Here is an 18,028-nt window from a genome sequence, read left to right on the forward strand (position 1 = left end):
TAAATTCATCCTTTCACGTATCCCAACATTTTTTCCCTCTCCAACGGGTAGGGGGCTAGCTTAAAGGACAACAGTAATAACCCCTTATAGTACATGTACTTTCACTACCCTCCCAGACAGCTCCAACATGAGAAATACAAGTTTTTCAGCATGGCTACACCAAAACCAGCTTCTTCTAGCTGCAGTAACTTTCAGTTGCTGGAACTCAGGCTTGGTTTTGGAGCCCGTTTTTCCCACCAAAACAGTACTTATATCCTAAATCAAAATATATAGTATTTAGAAAAAACAGATGTTTCCTGTAAGCCCAGTCCTTACAACCTTTTGTGATTCTGCACCAGCAAAAGCCCCAGCAAGAATAAAAGTTTTCTATTTGCTTCAGTCTGTATTAAAAAAAAATATTTTAATTCAGTAGTCTTTTAATGTTTGAACAATTGGTTACATAAAAATACTTAATTGCAGTTACTAAATTCAGTAAGACACATTAAACAGCAGCTCCAACTCTCATACTGGAGTTACACCACTTTTTTTTTCCTCCCAGTAGCATTAAAACAGATAACCCCATACAGATGATCTTAGACCCCATTCTGAAGAAAAAGTATTATTTCACTTTTAAAAATAACCACTGAAGGATTCGACTGTTACAAATTTGTTTCTCATACTAATATATCAGAAAAAAAGGAGTCTTCAAATAATAGTCACCAAATAAGCATTACATTAAGACTGGTTGTTCAGCACAGTGCCTTCATTCTCACCAATGAGCAAGTGTAAACTATCACCCTTAGCATTGCCTTCTTGTAGTAAAGAAAAGCTGTGCATAGTTCAGCTCTGTACCCGTCATCTTTCTTGCTACAAGCAAGGCATTCAGCAAAACAGCAGGAGAAAAATTGCACGTACGGTTCACTGGAGTTCAAGTAACAGCTCTTCAGCTGTGGTTTTCAGTGGCTTGCAACCAACTTAAACTACCCAAATCCCACACAAGCTGCTGGTGAAGCAGGCACCTACCCTCCTCTGCAGTTCTGCCACATTCCATATGAACCCTTGGAGAACATGTACTGATATGTAACAGCTTCTCTGATGAGACATGGCTGTTCTCCAGGGCTTAGAAGCTAGCAAACTGAACATCAGAGGTTAACTTGAGTAGTGACATTTTCATACAAAGTGCATGCAGCTCAACTAATCCTGTAGTTGCAAAAGAGTTTATTAATCCCGATTCATAGAATCAAGATAAATATTTCTTCTACTTTTTGCTGGAAAGGGTGCACATAACTTGTGACCTTCAAAGCTGCATCCAATGCACAGCTGCATCATTTAAAACTACACACTGAAAATATGCCATCATACTGATCTAACTCCTTCACACCCCCTTCTCTGCTGCTGGAAAAGCAGATTCCAAAAGCTCTGTTGCAGCAGGTGTAATCATGTATTAGGGTATGAGCAAGTGCTCTGTCAGTGTCTTAGGTACAAGCATACAGTTCTCAGAATGCAGCCAACAAGGTCAGTGGTTAGGTACTCCTCACTAAAGTAGTAATAAGCTAAGTTGTTCGGAGTATTTTTAATACGCATTTAACAATTCTCTTCTTGCATCCTTCCATATCTGACAGAAAAGGCAATTAGTCTCTTGTATACTATTTCCAGCAGTAGGAGAGAGGCCACAACTACTCCACAGATTAAACTAAATGCCCAGCGTGGTCCCAGGTGTGTGTACACTTGGCTCACAAAAACAGGCCCAAGTATTCGCGCACCACTTCCAGAAGCAGTTAACCATCCCATGTAGGTACCCTAAAGAAGAAAAAAACCTTATGTTATTGATACAGACATTACTTGACTACTCAATAATTCTCACCAGTTATCCTTATTAGGGTACTGAAAAGTGTTTAAGCAATTGCTTCTTTCCAAGCATTAACTGGATCTTACAACAAAATACACCATGGACAAATGAGCTAAGTGGTGAAAATAGAAAAGGAATTTCTTTTTAAGCAGCAGTATCATCTTGCTATGTGTTTCATCACTGTAAAATGTCTATTACTGGAGCTATCACAGCATTTGTAGTCTTCATAGAATCATAGAATCAACCAGGTTGGAAGAGACCTCCAAGACCATCCAGTCCAACCTAGCACCCAGCCCTATTCAGTCAACTAAACCATGGCACCGAGTGCCTCATCCAGTCTTTTCTTGAACACCTCCAGGGACGGTGCCTCCACCACCAGCCTATTCCAATGCCAATCACTCTCTCTGGCAAGAACTTCCTCCTAACATCCAGCCTAGACTTTCCCCAGCACAACTTGAGACTGTCCCCTTGTTCTATTGCTGGTTGCCTGGGAGAAGAGGCCAACCCCCACTTGGCTACAATGTACCCTACAACATAATTAGTAAGAAGAACATCATCCTGTACTGATACTCCAAAAATCCATAATTGGTTGTTACAAAAATGATTCCTCCAGGACTGCTGTGAAACTCGTTAAGCTTTGGGCTTAGTGGTTCTGAAATTTCCACACTCTAAGATTTGCCATAAGCTGTACTACAAGCCTCACTTCCTAATCCTTCCAGGAACTTGTGCCGGACTAAAAGTCCTGGAAAGCTCTGCCCCAGCTGCAATGTACCGAGATATAGCTGATGACACAAGGAATTGTAGCTAATGAAGAGGGTGCAAGTCCTGGTGAGCAAACTAAACAAACCATTTAGGCACCATGCTTACCTGAGGCTTTGGTCCTAGAATTTTGGAGTATAAAGCGTAAGACATGACATGACAAACTGGATACCCCAACCCAATGAGTATGTCAGAGCTGAGGTACTGGGCCAGGTAGATCATGGGAGTATTTAGGCACCAGGACTGCATGATGGGGCAGCCCACAGGTTCTGTGTGGTTAGCTGCAATCTGCCAACTCCAGAAGGGCATTACCATTTCGGTATAGGTCGTTCTGGGAATGGAGTTATTCTTTATTTCTGTCAAAACAAGTTGTGCATACAGGTCAGAAAAAATACAACAAAGGGCTTCCAATGATTACTTAGTGTGACTTGAATCCTACCTTGCCACTGGATATTTGGCAGTTTTTTCCCCCAAGGCAGTAAGATAAAGAACCCAACCAAGACAATCAGTAAGCCTCCATGGAGCATGGCACGCTCACCAGCCCTGTCAAACAAGCAAACTGCCAATTAATTAAACTAACATTTATGAAGGTGCTAATGGCAAGGCTTAATCAAAACATCCACAATAAAAACTGTAAAATCATACTAACTTAAATCTTGTTTTTCTTGTGATTCAGGAGTCAACAACAAGCAAGAATGGAGTTATGTTAACAGAATAAAGAACCACAGCATTGTGGCTGCAGCAAAATTGGAAGCACTTCACTGACATAACAAACCCAAATGCACAAACAAGATTTAAGTACTACAGATTGGGCTTTGTCATAAGGCTTCTCCCACTTAGCTGACATAAGTAAGGAAATTCCAAGGAAGTCCAGACTTACTTCTTGGCCAGAATTTTAACCACCATGAAAACAATAACTGATTCAATGCCAACCACGATAAGGATTATTCCATTATAAAAAACAGCTTCTTTCCTGGTCCAGGAATACATATCCATGGTCAGAGGAGTGGCTATCCTAAAAGGATAGAACAAAATGACATCCATTACAGAAAAACAATTCTTCTCCTATACAGCCACTTCCACAGATGTATTGTCCCAAACACCACATACAGTGGTATAGAAGCCTTTTCTTCTGACAGACGTGTCACAGAACACAGGCTAGCTAGAAACTAATTCTGTCACACATTATTTATTAAAGATAAATCCTCTCAATAAAATTCACATCTGCACTACACCAGCCATGCTCTGAGGCAACATTAGTCTGTTCCATCAAAAGATGGAGTTAAAGCTATAGCAAGAGAGAGAGAAAGAGAGAAAATATGCCCTATCAGCATAAAATTAATACACATTTAATACTGCTTCAAGTTTTAGGAAATCTGAGGGAATAGTTTACTTTTTGTTTATTTTCTTATATAGAGAAAATTTGGGAGTGAATAACACACTTCTAAAGGTAAAATAAACATCATGTAAAATAGTGCATTGAGAACATAATTGCACTGATTATATCAAATGATTATGGCCCTCATTGCTGAAATAATCATCACTAAGCTTCACTGCAGCTAATCAGAATCATACTAAGAAATGACACAAAATTAAAGCATAGAACAAGCTACTGAAGAGAGTTTTCAGGAAGCCCAAGTTACAGTTCTTTTTGTTTCTTTCATGCTCAAGAAGTTGAAAACATGGGTTTACAGCCATTGAAAAGCATTTAGAGTAACGTCTCATATTCTATAAACTGTATGCTATATATTTTCACTTATTACTGGGCTTTAGCTCACTGCTCTGTGTCAGCACACCTCAGCTTGCTTACAGTTTTGGACTTGCGTTTCTGAAGAGTATGGTTGAGAAAATGAGTGCAACAGAGGAGCCTTTACATGCACACCCAGTTTAACGCCACTACATGTTCTAAGTATTTTGAGACAAACTTACGTTTCAAAGACAGCAAACACAAACAAGACGACAAAGAAAAGGAAATTGATTGCTACCACAGCCACGTGGTCAACATCTCCTTCTGTGTCCTGATCCTGAACACCACTTTCTGCAAAAATAAGAAAAGAAAAATTTAAACTGCAAAGGGAGCTTTTCTTCACGTGACCACAAAGTGTAACGATCTCCTTGCTCTGTTAAGCATTTAACATGCAGGCAGGTGGGAGGAGAGAGTTACATTTTGACACTCTAATGTAGTGGTTTTAAATCAAAATGGAGGGAACATTATTTCTAAACATATATCATCTGTTGTCCTACTGTAATGCTGGGACTGCCAAGTTCTAACTAACAACAAAATAAGCAAATTCTTCAAAGATCTGTAAACCAAAACACTTTCTGTTCCTCTTGCAAGGTGAAAAACACACAACAGAAGAACTCCCAGAACCATCATGGAGCCTTTGTTCCTCTAACAAGTGGGAGTGCTGTTTTCAAGCACAGAACACCCATGCCTGTCATGTTTTTAAACGTGAAAATAATACAATCTATGGTGACTTCCATAGATTCCAGAAGAGGTTTGAGACCACCTTTCACACTTTTTACTTGTCAAGTGAAAAGGATATCCACAACATTTAAAAGACTTCCCCCGTGTACAAAAAGAACAGACAGTGAAGAGAAGCTGTTGTGCTGAATGTGGCAATTACTGCAGCCTCACCAGACAAGCTGACTTACACAGCACACGCCTTAGAATCATAGAATCAACCAGGTTGGAAGAGACCACCAAGATCATCCAGTCCAACCTAGTACCCAGCCCTATTCAGTCAACCAAACCATGGCACTAAGTGCCTCAGCCAGGCTTTTCTTGAAGACCCCCAGGGACGGTGCCTCCACCACCTCCCTGGGCAGCCCATTCCAATGAGAAATCACTCTCTCTGTGAAGAACTTCTTCCTAATATCCAGCCTAGACCTACCCTGGCACAACTTGAGACTGTGTCCCCTTGTTCTATTGCTGGTTACCTGGGAGGCCACCCCCCATCTGGCTACAATGCCCCTTCAGGTAGTTGTAGACAGTAATAAGATCACCCCTGAGCCTCCTCTTCTCCAGGCTAAACAGGCCCAGCTCCCTCAACCTCTCCTCATAGGATTTGTGCTCCAGGCCTCTCACCAGCTTTGTTGCCCTTCTCTGGACCTTCTAACAAGATGCTGCATGTGAAAGCTGTTATGCACTAACAGCATTACTCAGTATGATACAGAGCTAAAGGGAAGCAAGATTGTAGAGTGGAAGTGAAGGGAGATTCTTTTGATATCCATATTCACTTAATTCTGTCTCTTGGAAGAGACAATTCCAGGGTGAAAGTCTGGAAGGATTCATACGGTTTATGTTGCATTTCTTCTTTGCCACCAGACAGCACTGTGGACATACATGGACACAACACATGAAGCAACTTCTGAGGCAGTTAGAAATATATGCAGCCTATTTTCCACTTTGAGTTTCCAATCCACCAAACTTCAGAATACTTCTAAATGCTTGTGCATACTGAGTGCATCAAATTTATCATCACAGAGTAATTTTGCCAGAAAACTTAAGATACCTTCTCCTTCAGAATTGACACTTTTGCACTGCCGTCCCATGTCATCCACTCGGTGCTCTCTAGAAATTCAGAGTTGTTTTCATTAATATACACATTTATTTCATCTACTATTGAGCCAAGTGTCTGTTAAAATACTTCCAAACGGCACAATGTTACATTCTAATTATTCCCAGCTCCTTTAAAGACCACCTGTGTAGCCCACACTAGACTGCAGTGAACAGCACCATACTCAAGAAAGGAAACATTCTAGTGACAGAATACCACACATCTGTTTGCATCTCTCCCTCACAGCCATAAATGAGGTAATGTAGAAAAATCCACCCTCAAGGTTCTCCAAGACACAGACAGTAAGAACCCTACAGACAAACTAATCCTATCTTTAGAGACAAAACATGGGCAGAAACCATGGATATTACAAATATAGCAAGGCTAAGATAATAATCTAACAGCCCTACTTTTTTTTAGGCAGAGTTTACATTCTAGCCATAACATCACTGTGATTAATTAATGAGCACAACGACAGCTAATGTAAAAACACAGGCTTCCCTTCCCCAAATAAATGTTTATAGTCTTAGGGTTCCAGATTTCAGGCTTATTATTTGTTAAAAGGCACTCACTTAAGGTAGAATAATTCTCTTTTTTTGACTTGATTACCTGAATATGGCAAAGATGAGAATAATGTTAACAACTCCTAAGAGAGCTCCAAATAAGACTGGTGCTGTATACATGTTCAGCTGAAGATCAATGAATTTCCATGTTATTCCTTCTTCTCCAATAAGTGTAAAACATGTCTGAAAAACTTAAGAACATATGTGAAGAAAATATATCACCAGATAAAGAATAAGCATATAAAATGGATAAGCAAAGTTGTTCCAGTTGCTAAGAAAACTTAAATATTACATCTGCCAAATGTTTTATATTTTGAGAATCCTACTCTGAATAAACTGACAGATACCAGTGGGATCCCAACAAGACAGCAAACTACTTGGTTACACATGAATATACTGCATAAGTAACAGTGTGACACACTGGAACTGCCTTCTCAGTGTACAAATTTTCCTGGCAGTGTACAGATAGCTGATTTACTCTTTCTCCTCTTCCTCCTGCATGGAGGACCTTGGTCTTGAGACTGGAATATCCCTCCTGCTAAGGGCAAGTTAGAGAGAACATAAGTTGGGGCATGGGGAGGAGTTTTAATGAACATATAAATTGGTGCAGGACAAAAAAGATTGTAAGATCAGGTCATTCGCTTACTCCTGCTAGGAAACAGACTGAGAATCCCTATCAGATTGTGAAAGGGAATTAACTAAACTTGCACTCCACTCAAATCACACAAGGAATGGTGATTTATTTGCTGTTGTTGCTGTAGATACTTTAATGCTCTATCAAAAGCACCAGTGATAATCACCTCAAGGGAAAAACCACTGTCAGCCCTAAACGTTCACCTCATTATTATTACCATACACAGAGCATTTCAGCTCTACTACCTGGATAAACTTAATCTCCAGCTACAGAAGACAAGTAATCAGGAGAGGGTGTTTAGGACAAAGCTGCTGGTCTCTCTTTACAGCACAAAGCAGTCTCATGTATTTCTCTTAGAAGGAGAGGGAGGAACTCAGGATCAGGTTACATTTGATCGAATAATCACCCCTTGAGCTTTCTTCCCCTTAGTTCTGTAATACCTGTGCTGTCTTAAAACTTTTTGTCAATGTGAAGGTTTTATGACTGCCACTACAAAATCAGGAAGATCTGCTGGATGTCATTTTGTGCAATACATGAGGCAAACTGAAATTTTCAGCCACTTTGGAAAGGTGGGAATATTTGCCTGACTATAGCAAGGGTAAATTCCCTTCTCCATGAATGAAGAGCCACTGGTCACAGACACTTGACTGAGCACTGGTAGAAGAAACCCTTTATAACTTTGTTTTCCTGCAGCCAGCAATCTAAACCAGCTAGTTTTTAACCACAAACAATTACAATTCCTTTGGACTAGAATATCTCATCTATATTGACATACACAAGTATTATGTGAGTGGATTCTACTTATTCCATCTTGGTACAGCTGACAAAGTATGCCTTGAAATACCCAACAGCTGCTGGGGTCTCTTACTTCCAATGCCAAATGTAATCCTAAAAAGTACTGGATAAGTGAGGAAAGAAGGGAGGCTTTACCTGGTCCTAATATGAAGCCAACTGCTTGGCAGGCACTGGTATTGGCCATGGCACTTGTTCTTTCCTTAAGCGAAGTGGCACCCGAAATATACGATCGAACTACAGCCACATTGCCTTAAAAAACACAAACCCCAGAAAGTGTTCATATAAATACTAAGTTATAGTCTTAAATTACACAGCTACATTTATTTTAAGGAGCTTGTGTCTTATTTTACAAGAAAACAAAACCCAGCAAACCCTCCTGTATTTATACACAGCTGCACAAGGACACAGTTTCATTGTAAACTAGCACTGGCTGAGCCTTTGCTTTGTTAAGTAGCAAGTTAGCATTCACACGATGGTAAATCTGGTACTAGAATGTCATGTTAACCACCCTACGACAGATAGAGAATGTAGAAATTACCAGAAATAGAAATTCTGCTTTGGTTACCTGCTCCAAATCCCACGAGAGCACGTGCAGTCAGCATGTAGTATTTGTTGTGTGAATGCGGTATGTGGACGTAGGCATAAAGACAATTAGCAGCTACTGAGATAGCAGTGGAAACAACAAGAGGTTCCCTCCTTGGCCTGTAGTTGGACCATAAGCCAAACAGGGGAGAAGAGACCATCTGGCCAATGCTATATGAAGCTATAATCCAGCCCAAGAAACTCCCATCTGCTGTTGGATCAATCTGCAGAAACAAATTAATCCATGCTATGGGTAAAGCACTAACAGTATTTTATAGTAGCAAAATATACCTAAAATTCCACACTAATTCTTGAGGGTAGATGGCACTGTGCAGTGCAGTGTCAAACCTCAGCTAGCACTAAACACGTTTGTGTGCCTGCATGGCACTGTGAAGTGTTAAACAGCCTGCTCTGGGTTCAGAAGCTGTTGCTTTCACATAGCACTTCAGCTATGGGGCAATAAACCTTGGCTAATAATTCCCAGCAGTACAGCAAACCAATACAAAAGTGCTTTGCTTCCCAGACTGGAAATACCTCGCAGCAAACTCAAATCCTTTCCATGCAGCACTGCTGCTGTTACAAGCTATAGAAATCACTCCAGCAGGATGGCAGACAGTTTACATGCCAGGAACAAGGAATCACTGAAGTTATCTCTGTCCCAGTTTACAATGCTGATGACACATTTTCCTCTCTTCTCCAAGGATTCAGCACTGGCCTCATTTTAAAGGATACCTCTAGGACTCTGTGAGATGTGTTCTTTGCATTTAAACTACCTTCTACTATTTCAGGAGCAGTAAAATCCTAGCACAGACTAAAGTTTTAGTGACCTTTTATGCCAATGCAGAGGGAAAAAAAAAGCCCTCAACCAACCAGACTAAAAGCACTGAGGAATACAGACAATTCCCTGTTAAGGACATCAAGGCCTACATGCAACAACCTCACACTTACAGAGCAACTTCTATCTTCAGCATTCTTTTTTTCATCCCAAAATGCATGCAAGTCCTGTGTATGATGTTTTAACACAACAAATACATCCAGATAAAGAGAATTCTATTCATTTACTGTCAAAGAAAAGAGTTAAGTATACAAGAAACCCAAACATCTCTGGATTATGATGTAGCTTTCTAAATTCCAGAAATGACCTGAGAGAGTTTACATGAAATAATGCAACCTAAGTGGATGGCTAAATAGAAGTCTCTTATAACCACACACTTCCCTTTACCCTGCACTTACTTTTCCTAAATAAACTACCAAGTTTTGTATTACAAGCATTTCTAAAAAAAGTTTTCTGTTCTTATTAATTAAATACCAACATATTTACCAACCTTCTGGAGATATGGCCACACAGACATAATTACAATTGAGAAGCCTGCAATGAAGTAAAAACATAACTGAAGTTACTTTATTTGCCATGGTTATCAGTAATTCACTTAGCTGAAGCAGTTTATTACAGGTTCATTCTTCTGCTCCTGTATCTATTATGGTCTAAAACCATGCTTTAGTCTGTTACCTGAAAAAACTATGTATTATGTGCTTGTTTAAGGAGTAGTAATTCCTCCTAATAAGAGGAACTATTTCTAAAAGGACATTTTCTAAGTGCATGCATGCTAAAAAAACAAACAAAAAAACAAACCCAAGCCACAACAAACAACTCCTATGACAAGAATACTCATGTGTCGAGCAAACTGCAGGGAATTTTTCTTCCCAAAGGACAGACAAGGTCGCTAGAGTGAAAAGAATTCCTGATACAATAATGTATTTGTATTCATCTATCAATTTTAATACATCAAATTAATGTAGGTCCACAGACAACCACTAGAAGTTAAAAAGCACCAGAAGTCTTGCCTCCAGAGGCAGTTATCTAGAAATAAAAGAGTAATTTGTTTTATAGCAGGGATGCAAAATTGTGTAGGAGAAAAAGTGCTCTCATACAGATTTTTTGAAATTATGATTTACATTGCCACAAAGATCTTACCTCTTAAGAACTGAGCATTATTTCTATCTTCACTCCATAAAAGTTTCACTTTGGTTGTTAAAAGTGTGACATTTGTTTGGTTCTGCGCAATAATCTTACTCTGCCACTACCTTTTACCCCAAGCTACTATAGAGCCATAAAACAAACTACAGAATAGAAGGCTTAGATTGAACATCAGGAAGAAGTTCTTTACTAGGAGGGTGGTAGAACACTGGAACAGATTGCCCAGGGACGTGGTGGAATTGCCATGCCTGGAGACGTTCAGGGTCAGGCTTGATGGGGCTCGAGCAAACTGATCTAGTTGGGAATGTCTTTGCTTACTGCAGGGAGGTTGGAGTAGATGACCTCTAGAGGCCTCTTCCAACCCAGCGCATTCTATGATTCTAACATGTCACTAGTTTCAAAACAGAGTACTGTTTAACTTATTAAATATAACTATGTGTTTGATTTTCTTGTCACATCTCCTCTTTAGACAAATCAGAAAATACACTTTTTTATGGTCATAAAGGAACAGTAGCATTAAAGGAGCTACGTAGTTGAACCCTAGAAATGCTGGATTTTCAGAACAAAATGTGTTTACTCACCTACACTACTGAGAAACATAGTAAGATACATAACCCAGATGGATCGCCACCTGCTCTTACAATGCTCTTCTGATTCCACAACATCCCTGTTTTTGAACCAGAAGTCAAAAAAGAAAGAAATCATTATCAGAGTCACCCCTAGTTGTTCCCATAGGATGTTCAAAACATTTCTTCACAAACCTCTTAATTATGTACATTATGCAGGAATGAACCTTCACACAGAAAGCAAAACAACACAAAACAAACATTTTCTTTTAGAAGCAAGGTAATTTTTCACTGGAAAATACCAGACTGACAAATCAAAACTCAATAGAAGTGCTATTACATACCATTCAAACCTTACACAGCGAGATCTTTATCTGGAGAGATGCTCAACTCTGTAATCTCTTTGCACAGAGACTTTGGAGCATCACAGATACCACATAAAGACTTTAAGAAGCGTCTATTAAACCATAAAACTCTAAACACCTTCTCAGAACCATGGGTTAAAGTTAAAAATCCTCAAACTAACGATTAGACTAAAAGGTATGAGCAGTCTAATCTTACCATGAGCAAATAACTGTACAGTGTAAAAGATGCATGTAAAAGAGACTGCTGAAGAGTTTAAGAGCTGCAAAAAAAAATTAAAGCAGAAGTTGCAAATTTTGTGATCAGTAAAGGCATTCTTCTAAAATTTATAAGCATCTTCTGAGACCTAAGTACTTTTCAGAAGGAAGAACACTTCAGTTCTTCACTTCTTGAAGCATTCTAAACAAAATAAGCTCTGTCCAAAAGATGCAGACCTAGGCTATATATGTTTGAATGTAGTTTATAAGCACTGTTGATACATTTGTCCCGGTTTAGGCTGGGATAATTTTCTTCCTAGTAGGTAATGCAGTGCTGTGTTCTGGACATAGTGTAAGAATAACGTTTCTAACACACCGATGGTTTAGTTGCTAGCTAGCACTTATCCTAAGTTATGGATTTTTCACTTTCTCTGCGCTCTGCTTTCGAGTAGGTGAACAAGGAGCTGGGAGTGAGCATGACTACTCAGCTGTCCTAGGAACAACATCCCCAGCCAAAGGGGTACTCCATACCATAGGACAACATGCTCAGTTAAACCATGACAACCATACATAGACTTGGGCACAGGCACAATTTCAAAGCAGATACAGGCATTCCTCAGTGTGGTTTGTACATTTAGCTCTTCAGAAATGTGTACACCATTGCAGCGTCCCAGTCCGATGAAACTTTAACAACATAAACGACTTTCCGAGACGTACTTTGCAATCTTAATGCCCAGCACGTGGAGGGAAAGAGCAGTGGCACAGCTCTATATGCCGTGTGTATGCTGTGTGTGGTAATTTCAGCCTTTGCTTTAGCCCAAGAGGTAACGCCCCAGTGTGAGAACACCTCAGCGAAGGCAGCAGCGGCGCCAGCCACCCTACACCTTCAAGACGTAGTTTGTCGGACAGAAGGAAATAAACACCAGTGACCGGCTGCTGCCCACGCCGTTGCAGCGCTATTAAATACGACTTCAGCCCCACAAGAACCCACTTCTATGCTCTCTGGAAACTGCCTAAGCGAGTGCGCTTGGTTTTTAACAGAGAGAGACAGCCCACGCCGCGCCGCGCCCCGCTCCCGAGCCCAGGGCAGAGAAGCGCTGCCGCCGGTCAGTCCCGGCAAGGCGCAGCTGTCGCTGTCGGCCCGCTCCGTAACCCCTCCGCCGGCTACCGAGGCGGAGAGTTGCCCTCAAGCTGACGCTTTCCTGCGCAGCAAAGCACCCATGGATGGGCAGAAGGACTCGCTCGCCACGACCGGCTCCGCCGGTGACTGGCGCGGCTGTCGCCTCTCCCCGCGGGAGAAGGGAGCGCTAGGAGGCGCCTGTGGGGGCAGCTCCCCTCCACCCCCGGCATAAAGAGCGACCTCACCGGCGTGGAAAGGAGGGGTGCGGAAATGGAGAAGCCCGTACCTGCTCTCCTCCTCTTCTTCTCCGGGACTCAGCAAAGGCTCTTGCCCCTCAGCAGTCACCTCCGCACCAGAGACGGCGGCCGCCATAGCCCGCCACTACCGCCTCCCGGGCTTCCTAGCGCCAGGATCCACCCACAACCCCTCCTGACTACTCTTGGCCACTGTCGCCCTTCCGCCGCTGGGGGGCGCTGCCGGCAGAGCGCCAGGGCCGAGGCAGCTGCCGCCAGCCGCCCGGTGGTCGCGAGCGAGAAGGGGGCGGGGTGGAGCAGCCCATCACGCGCACGGGGGCGGAGCCCGTCGCTGCCGAGCGGCTGCGTACGTGCGCCCGCCCGCGCGCGGGCCGGCCACGCCCTCCCCTCTGCGCCCTTCCCGCCCATGTGGAGCCCCAACGCCGGCCGCGTCGGGCTGCTGGTGAGTGACCTTCCTGTGGCGGGCAGGAGCGGATGGGAAAGGGGCTGCTGGGCAGCTGCCAGTCCGGCGGGTGGTCTCCCTTAGGCCCTCAGCTAAACGGGGCGAGGAGCTGTGCCTCACTGAGGCACTGTCCTGGCCGTGCCCGACTCCGGGCATGTCACCGGCTTAGGCAGCTTCGCCTCACGGCGGGCTCTCGATCCCTGTTCTGGCGCGGTGGTATGGACTGGGGGTCCAGTGGGCCCCCTGGGGGCTGAGAGGTGCGGGAGTTCCTGTGCCCGTCGCTCCTCGGGACGTTAAGAGGCCCGTGGGCGCTTCCCACGCCCCTTCTCGCAGCTGCTTAGAGGTCCCACTCGGGGCGGGCTGAGTCCTGGGTTGTTTGATGGGAGGGGGTTTCCATAACAGCCCGTGAGTTTGGGGGGGGGGTACTTACAGTTGGGTTCGACGACGCGCAGTCTGCTGAGCTCTGCACTTTGAACCTCGCACAGATTCGGGCAGGCTCCCCTCCCACCGATAGCAGCGAGTGAAGGACAGGCAGGTGGGCAGCTGCGGGCAGCTACTCGGCGGCCCTGCTGGCTTAGGCCCCTTTGTTTATCTGACGGCTCTTCTGCATATGAAATAGTTGTGGGGCTTGTTTATGGCTTGTGGCTTACTTTGTTTTGGTGTTCTAAACCGTCGTTATTCTGTTGGAGGGAAAAAAGCCTCATTCTTCCACTAGTTGGAAGGGAGATTTAAAAGAAAATAGGGCAGAGAAATCTAAGGAGTCAGCCTTCTAAAATAGATGTACCTCCTCTGGCTTTTTTGTGTTGACTTCTTGGTGGTGATAGTGGGTTAGCAAATCGGCCACTGCAGCAGATACTGATACCAGCGAACTGGCTAATTAATTGGTTCATCAGAGCTTAGCAAAAAGCAAGAGTTTGAGCAAGTGAGAATTTGAACTAAAATAGCCAAGTTAGCTCTTTCATATTCATGCATAGAAGTAGTAGTCTGCCTCTTAAATAGCGTCTTTATGTACTTGGTGGTGTTTTTCTTGTAACTGGATCTGCATGCACTGGCTTAAAATGAATAACAGACCTTCTAAATGTAGGATTTTGGATGTGGTTTTGAGTCTGTTTCTATGAATGAGTGTACACACCAGAAAGACATAGAATCAACCAGGTTGGAAGAGACCTCCAAGATGATCCAGTCCAACCTAGCACCCAGCCCTAGCCAGTCAACCAGACCATGGCACTAAGTGCCCCATCCAGTCTTTTCTTGAACACCTCCAAGGATGGTGACTCCACCACCTCCCTTGGCAGCCCATTCCAATGCCAGTCACTCTCTCTGGGAAGAACTTCCTCCTAACGTCCAGCCTATACTTTCCCCGGCACAACTTGAGACTGTGTCCCCTTGTTCTATTGCTGGTTGCCTGGGGGAAGAGGCCAACTCCCACCTGGCTACAATGACAGCAATGAGGTCACCCCTGAGCCTCCTCTTCTCCAGGCTAAACAACCCCAACTGCCTCAGCCTCTCCTCATAGGGTTTGTGTTCCAGGCCCCTCACCAGCTTTGTCACCCTTCTCTGGACACCTTCCAGCACCTCAACATCTCTCTTGAATTGAGGGCCCAGAACTGGACACAATACTCAAGGTGTGGCCTGCCCAGTGCTGAGTACAGGGGAAGAATAACCTCCCTTGTCCTACTGGCCACACTGTTCCTGATGCAGGCCAGGATGCCATTGGCTCTCTTGGCCACCTGGGCACACTGCTGCCTCATCTTCAGCCTACTATCTACCAGTACCCCCAGGTCCCTTTCCTCCTGGCTGCTCTCCAGCCACTCAGTCCCTAGTCTGTAGCGCTGCTTGGGGTTGTTGTGGCCAAAGTGCAGAACCCTGCACTTGGCCTTGTTAAATCTCATCCCATTGGCCTCTGCCCACCCATCCAGCCTGTCCAGGTCCCTCTGCAGGGCTCTCCTACCTTCCAACAGATCAACACCTGCTCCTAGCTTGGTGTCATCTGCAAACTTACTGATGCTGGACTCAATCCCCTCATCCAGATCATCAGTAAATATATTGAACAGGACTGGGCCCAGCACTGATCCTTGGGGAACACCACTAGTGGCAGCTGTCAACTGGATGTGGCACCATTCACCACCACTCTCCGGGCTCTGCCATCCAGCCAGTTCTTGATCCAGCACAGAGTGAATCTGTCCAAACCATGAGCTGCCAGCTTGGCTAGGAGCTTGTTGTGGCAGACGGTGTCAAAGGCTTTGCTGAAGTCCAGGTAGACTACACCCACAGCCTTCCCCACGTTCACCAGGCAGGTAACCTGATCATAAAATGAGATCAGGTTGATGAGACATAGTTAGTCTGTGGTATGATGGCTCTGGAAGCTAAGAAAATCTCTTCCTAGAGTAAGCATCTAGTTATAATTTATCTTCAGTAATCTTTGCTTTCTCTGGAAAATACTGTTTTAAAATGTAAGGCTTTTTTAGTGGATCATTTCTTAATGTGCCTTTAAGCTTTACATAATTATAACAAATATAATAAGGTGGTAGCAATATACTAATTGAATATTCATAACACAGGTACTGCTTTGTGGGCTACACAGCTATGCAGTGTATTCATTGAGTCACTGCTTCCAACTGTCCTGTCTCACAGAGATTGTGATGTGGTGTGTGTGGTGTCAGACGGTGTGAATCCAGCTGCATTCCAAAACAGGCTCTACTGATTCCTTCAGCAAGTTCAAACTGTTACTGCTGAAATATGCACTCTATTTCTACTGTGAAGTTGTGAAACTTCAGCCTCTGACAGTTGGATTTACCTTTTCTGACAGTAAAAGTACATGCAGTTGTCTTTCCATGTAGGCGTTGATGGGCAGTGACAGAAGCATGTCCAGTCTTTCTGCTACTGAGATAAAATGGGAAGATGACTCCTGTTTTATCTCAGCAGTATTTCTGAGGCGCTCTCTGCAATGTGCTTCATGTACTCAGAATATTTTCTTTGTTTGTTTCCTGTGCCCTTTCCAGCAGTGGTTTAATCTTGAATCTGATTAATTGAAATATCCTGAATTACATTAGAGTTCTTATTCAGTCAATAAAATAGAATACAAGATGAGACAGCCCTTTCACCTCAGTCAATGTTGCATTTAAATGTAATGTACTTGTCTGGAAACCTGTTTTGACATTCCCTTGGTGCGACAAAGAGAGTTCATCATGCCAGCCTTCAAACTCACAGCAGAATCAGCATCTTCATCTTTTCTTTCTCATTTGACTTGTATTTTGTGCAGCCTTAAAAACCAACAACAAAACCCCAAAACAAACCAAGCAAACAAACCATGCAAAGCTCTTTTGTTAGGCATCAAAACAGTCATTAAGTATTCTTTTCATAATTACTGGTAAGCAGCCTCCCAGTAAAAGTGTAGCTCTAGTTTCAGCGTAGTTTTGAAAGCAAAAATTTAACTCCTCTATTTACTCACTCTGAAACTACCTTCTCAGCCTTGCAAAGGGTCAACTCTGCCTTCTTGTCCCTGTCCCCACCGTCCAGTTCTCTCCTAGCAACATGAAGATACCAAGCTGTGCCCCCTGCACCAGAGGGCAGACAAACATTGCAGAAGCTGGGAAGCATTTCCTTTCTGATACCCCAGTGGCACATGATGCCAATGGGTAACTCCAGAGTGGGCAAGGAAAAGGCATATATGGAGTTTGTGATTCTAGTAGAGCAAGCAGGTGTGGATCAGAAAAACCAGTATCACACGCTCAGCTCTTTGGGGCTGGCGGAACGGAAACCAATGGTTTCTACTGTGTTGAAACAGAAGCCCCCCCACTCTGACTCTTGGTGATTTCAGATGCTTATTTCTGCTCTGCAGAGGCTGGATGTAGAACCATTTTGACTTTCTAGGATGCTTTCTAGTGTTCAAGTACCTTAACTTGTCTCTAATTTCTGTGTTGATACTAACTCTAGGTGTTAAAGGTTTTATTTTTTCCTGTATATTGATTCTTAAATATTGGCTTTTTAGAAGTGTAAAGGAATGTATTTATTAATCTGACCACTGTTTTAACTTGTTCGTATTCAGACAAGTTTATTTTAAGAATGACTGTATTAAAATGTGGCAGAATAAATGAACTTTAAAATAACAAACAAAAAAACCCACTTCAAAAACAGCAAAAAAAAAAACCCCGAAACACAAATCCATGATTTAAATAACACTGCTGCATTGGGTTTGCATAGCAAAGTTGAGTAGTGGAGAGGCTACAGAGTGTGTTGTATACAGGCATCATATAAACTGTTTTGGAGTGTGATGCAGTTATTTAGACCATTTAGTATGGAACATCTGGAAATACTAGAAAATAATGAAAGCTACCTTCCTAACCAAGTAATTGATTATTAAATCTATTGCTTTCTTAGCTCTACA

At 42.9% G+C, this 18,028-nt stretch overlaps 1 protein-coding gene across 3 annotated transcripts; it reads right to left on the reverse strand.

The window, feature by feature from the left end:
* Positions 1-398: 398 nt before the first annotated feature.
* On the reverse strand, positions 399-14,133 carry MFSD8 (major facilitator superfamily domain containing 8). 3 transcript variants are annotated; one of them, XM_064149973.1, is made up of 13 exons: positions 13,232-13,267; positions 11,827-11,890; positions 11,281-11,366; positions 10,047-10,090; positions 8,705-8,945; positions 8,275-8,388; positions 6,757-6,901; positions 6,103-6,161; positions 4,517-4,625; positions 3,468-3,602; positions 3,027-3,130; positions 2,696-2,943; positions 399-1,779 (listed from the first exon to the last, which is right to left on the reverse strand). In XM_064149973.1, exons 2-13 carry the CDS (start codon positions 11,859-11,861, stop codon positions 1,564-1,566), a joined length of 1,536 nt encoding a protein of 511 aa, XP_064006043.1. In that variant the 5' UTR covers positions 11,862-11,890; positions 13,232-13,267; the 3' UTR covers positions 399-1,563. The 3 variants fall into 3 exon arrangements, with proteins under 3 accessions (XP_064006043.1, XP_064006044.1, XP_064006042.1); XM_064149974.1 differs by lacking the exons at positions 11,827-11,890; positions 13,232-13,267 and adding an exon at positions 14,072-14,133; XM_064149972.1 differs by lacking the exon at positions 11,827-11,890 and having other exon boundaries at positions 13,232-13,461.
* Positions 14,134-18,028: the final 3,895 nt, after the last annotated feature.

The sequence above is a fragment of the Pogoniulus pusillus genome, chromosome 10, assembly GCF_015220805.1.
Source record: "Pogoniulus pusillus isolate bPogPus1 chromosome 10, bPogPus1.pri, whole genome shotgun sequence".
NCBI classification, from domain to species: domain Eukaryota; kingdom Metazoa; phylum Chordata; class Aves; order Piciformes; family Lybiidae; genus Pogoniulus; species Pogoniulus pusillus.

Excerpts from the sequence above, each read along its gene's own strand:
- MFSD8 (XM_064149972.1), bottom strand. The coding sequence starts at position 13,317 with ATGGCGGCCGCCGTCTCTGGTGCGGAGGTGACTGCTGAGGGGCAAGAG. Across the intron at positions 10,091-11,280 it reads TATGTTTCTCAGTAGTGTAG|GCTTCTCAATTGTAATTATG; the intron begins GTGAGTAAACAC and ends ACTTCATTGCAG. Across the intron at positions 4,626-6,102 it reads TGTCAATTCTGAAGGAGAAG|AAAGTGGTGTTCAGGATCAG; the intron begins GTATCTTAAGTT and ends TTATTTTTGCAG.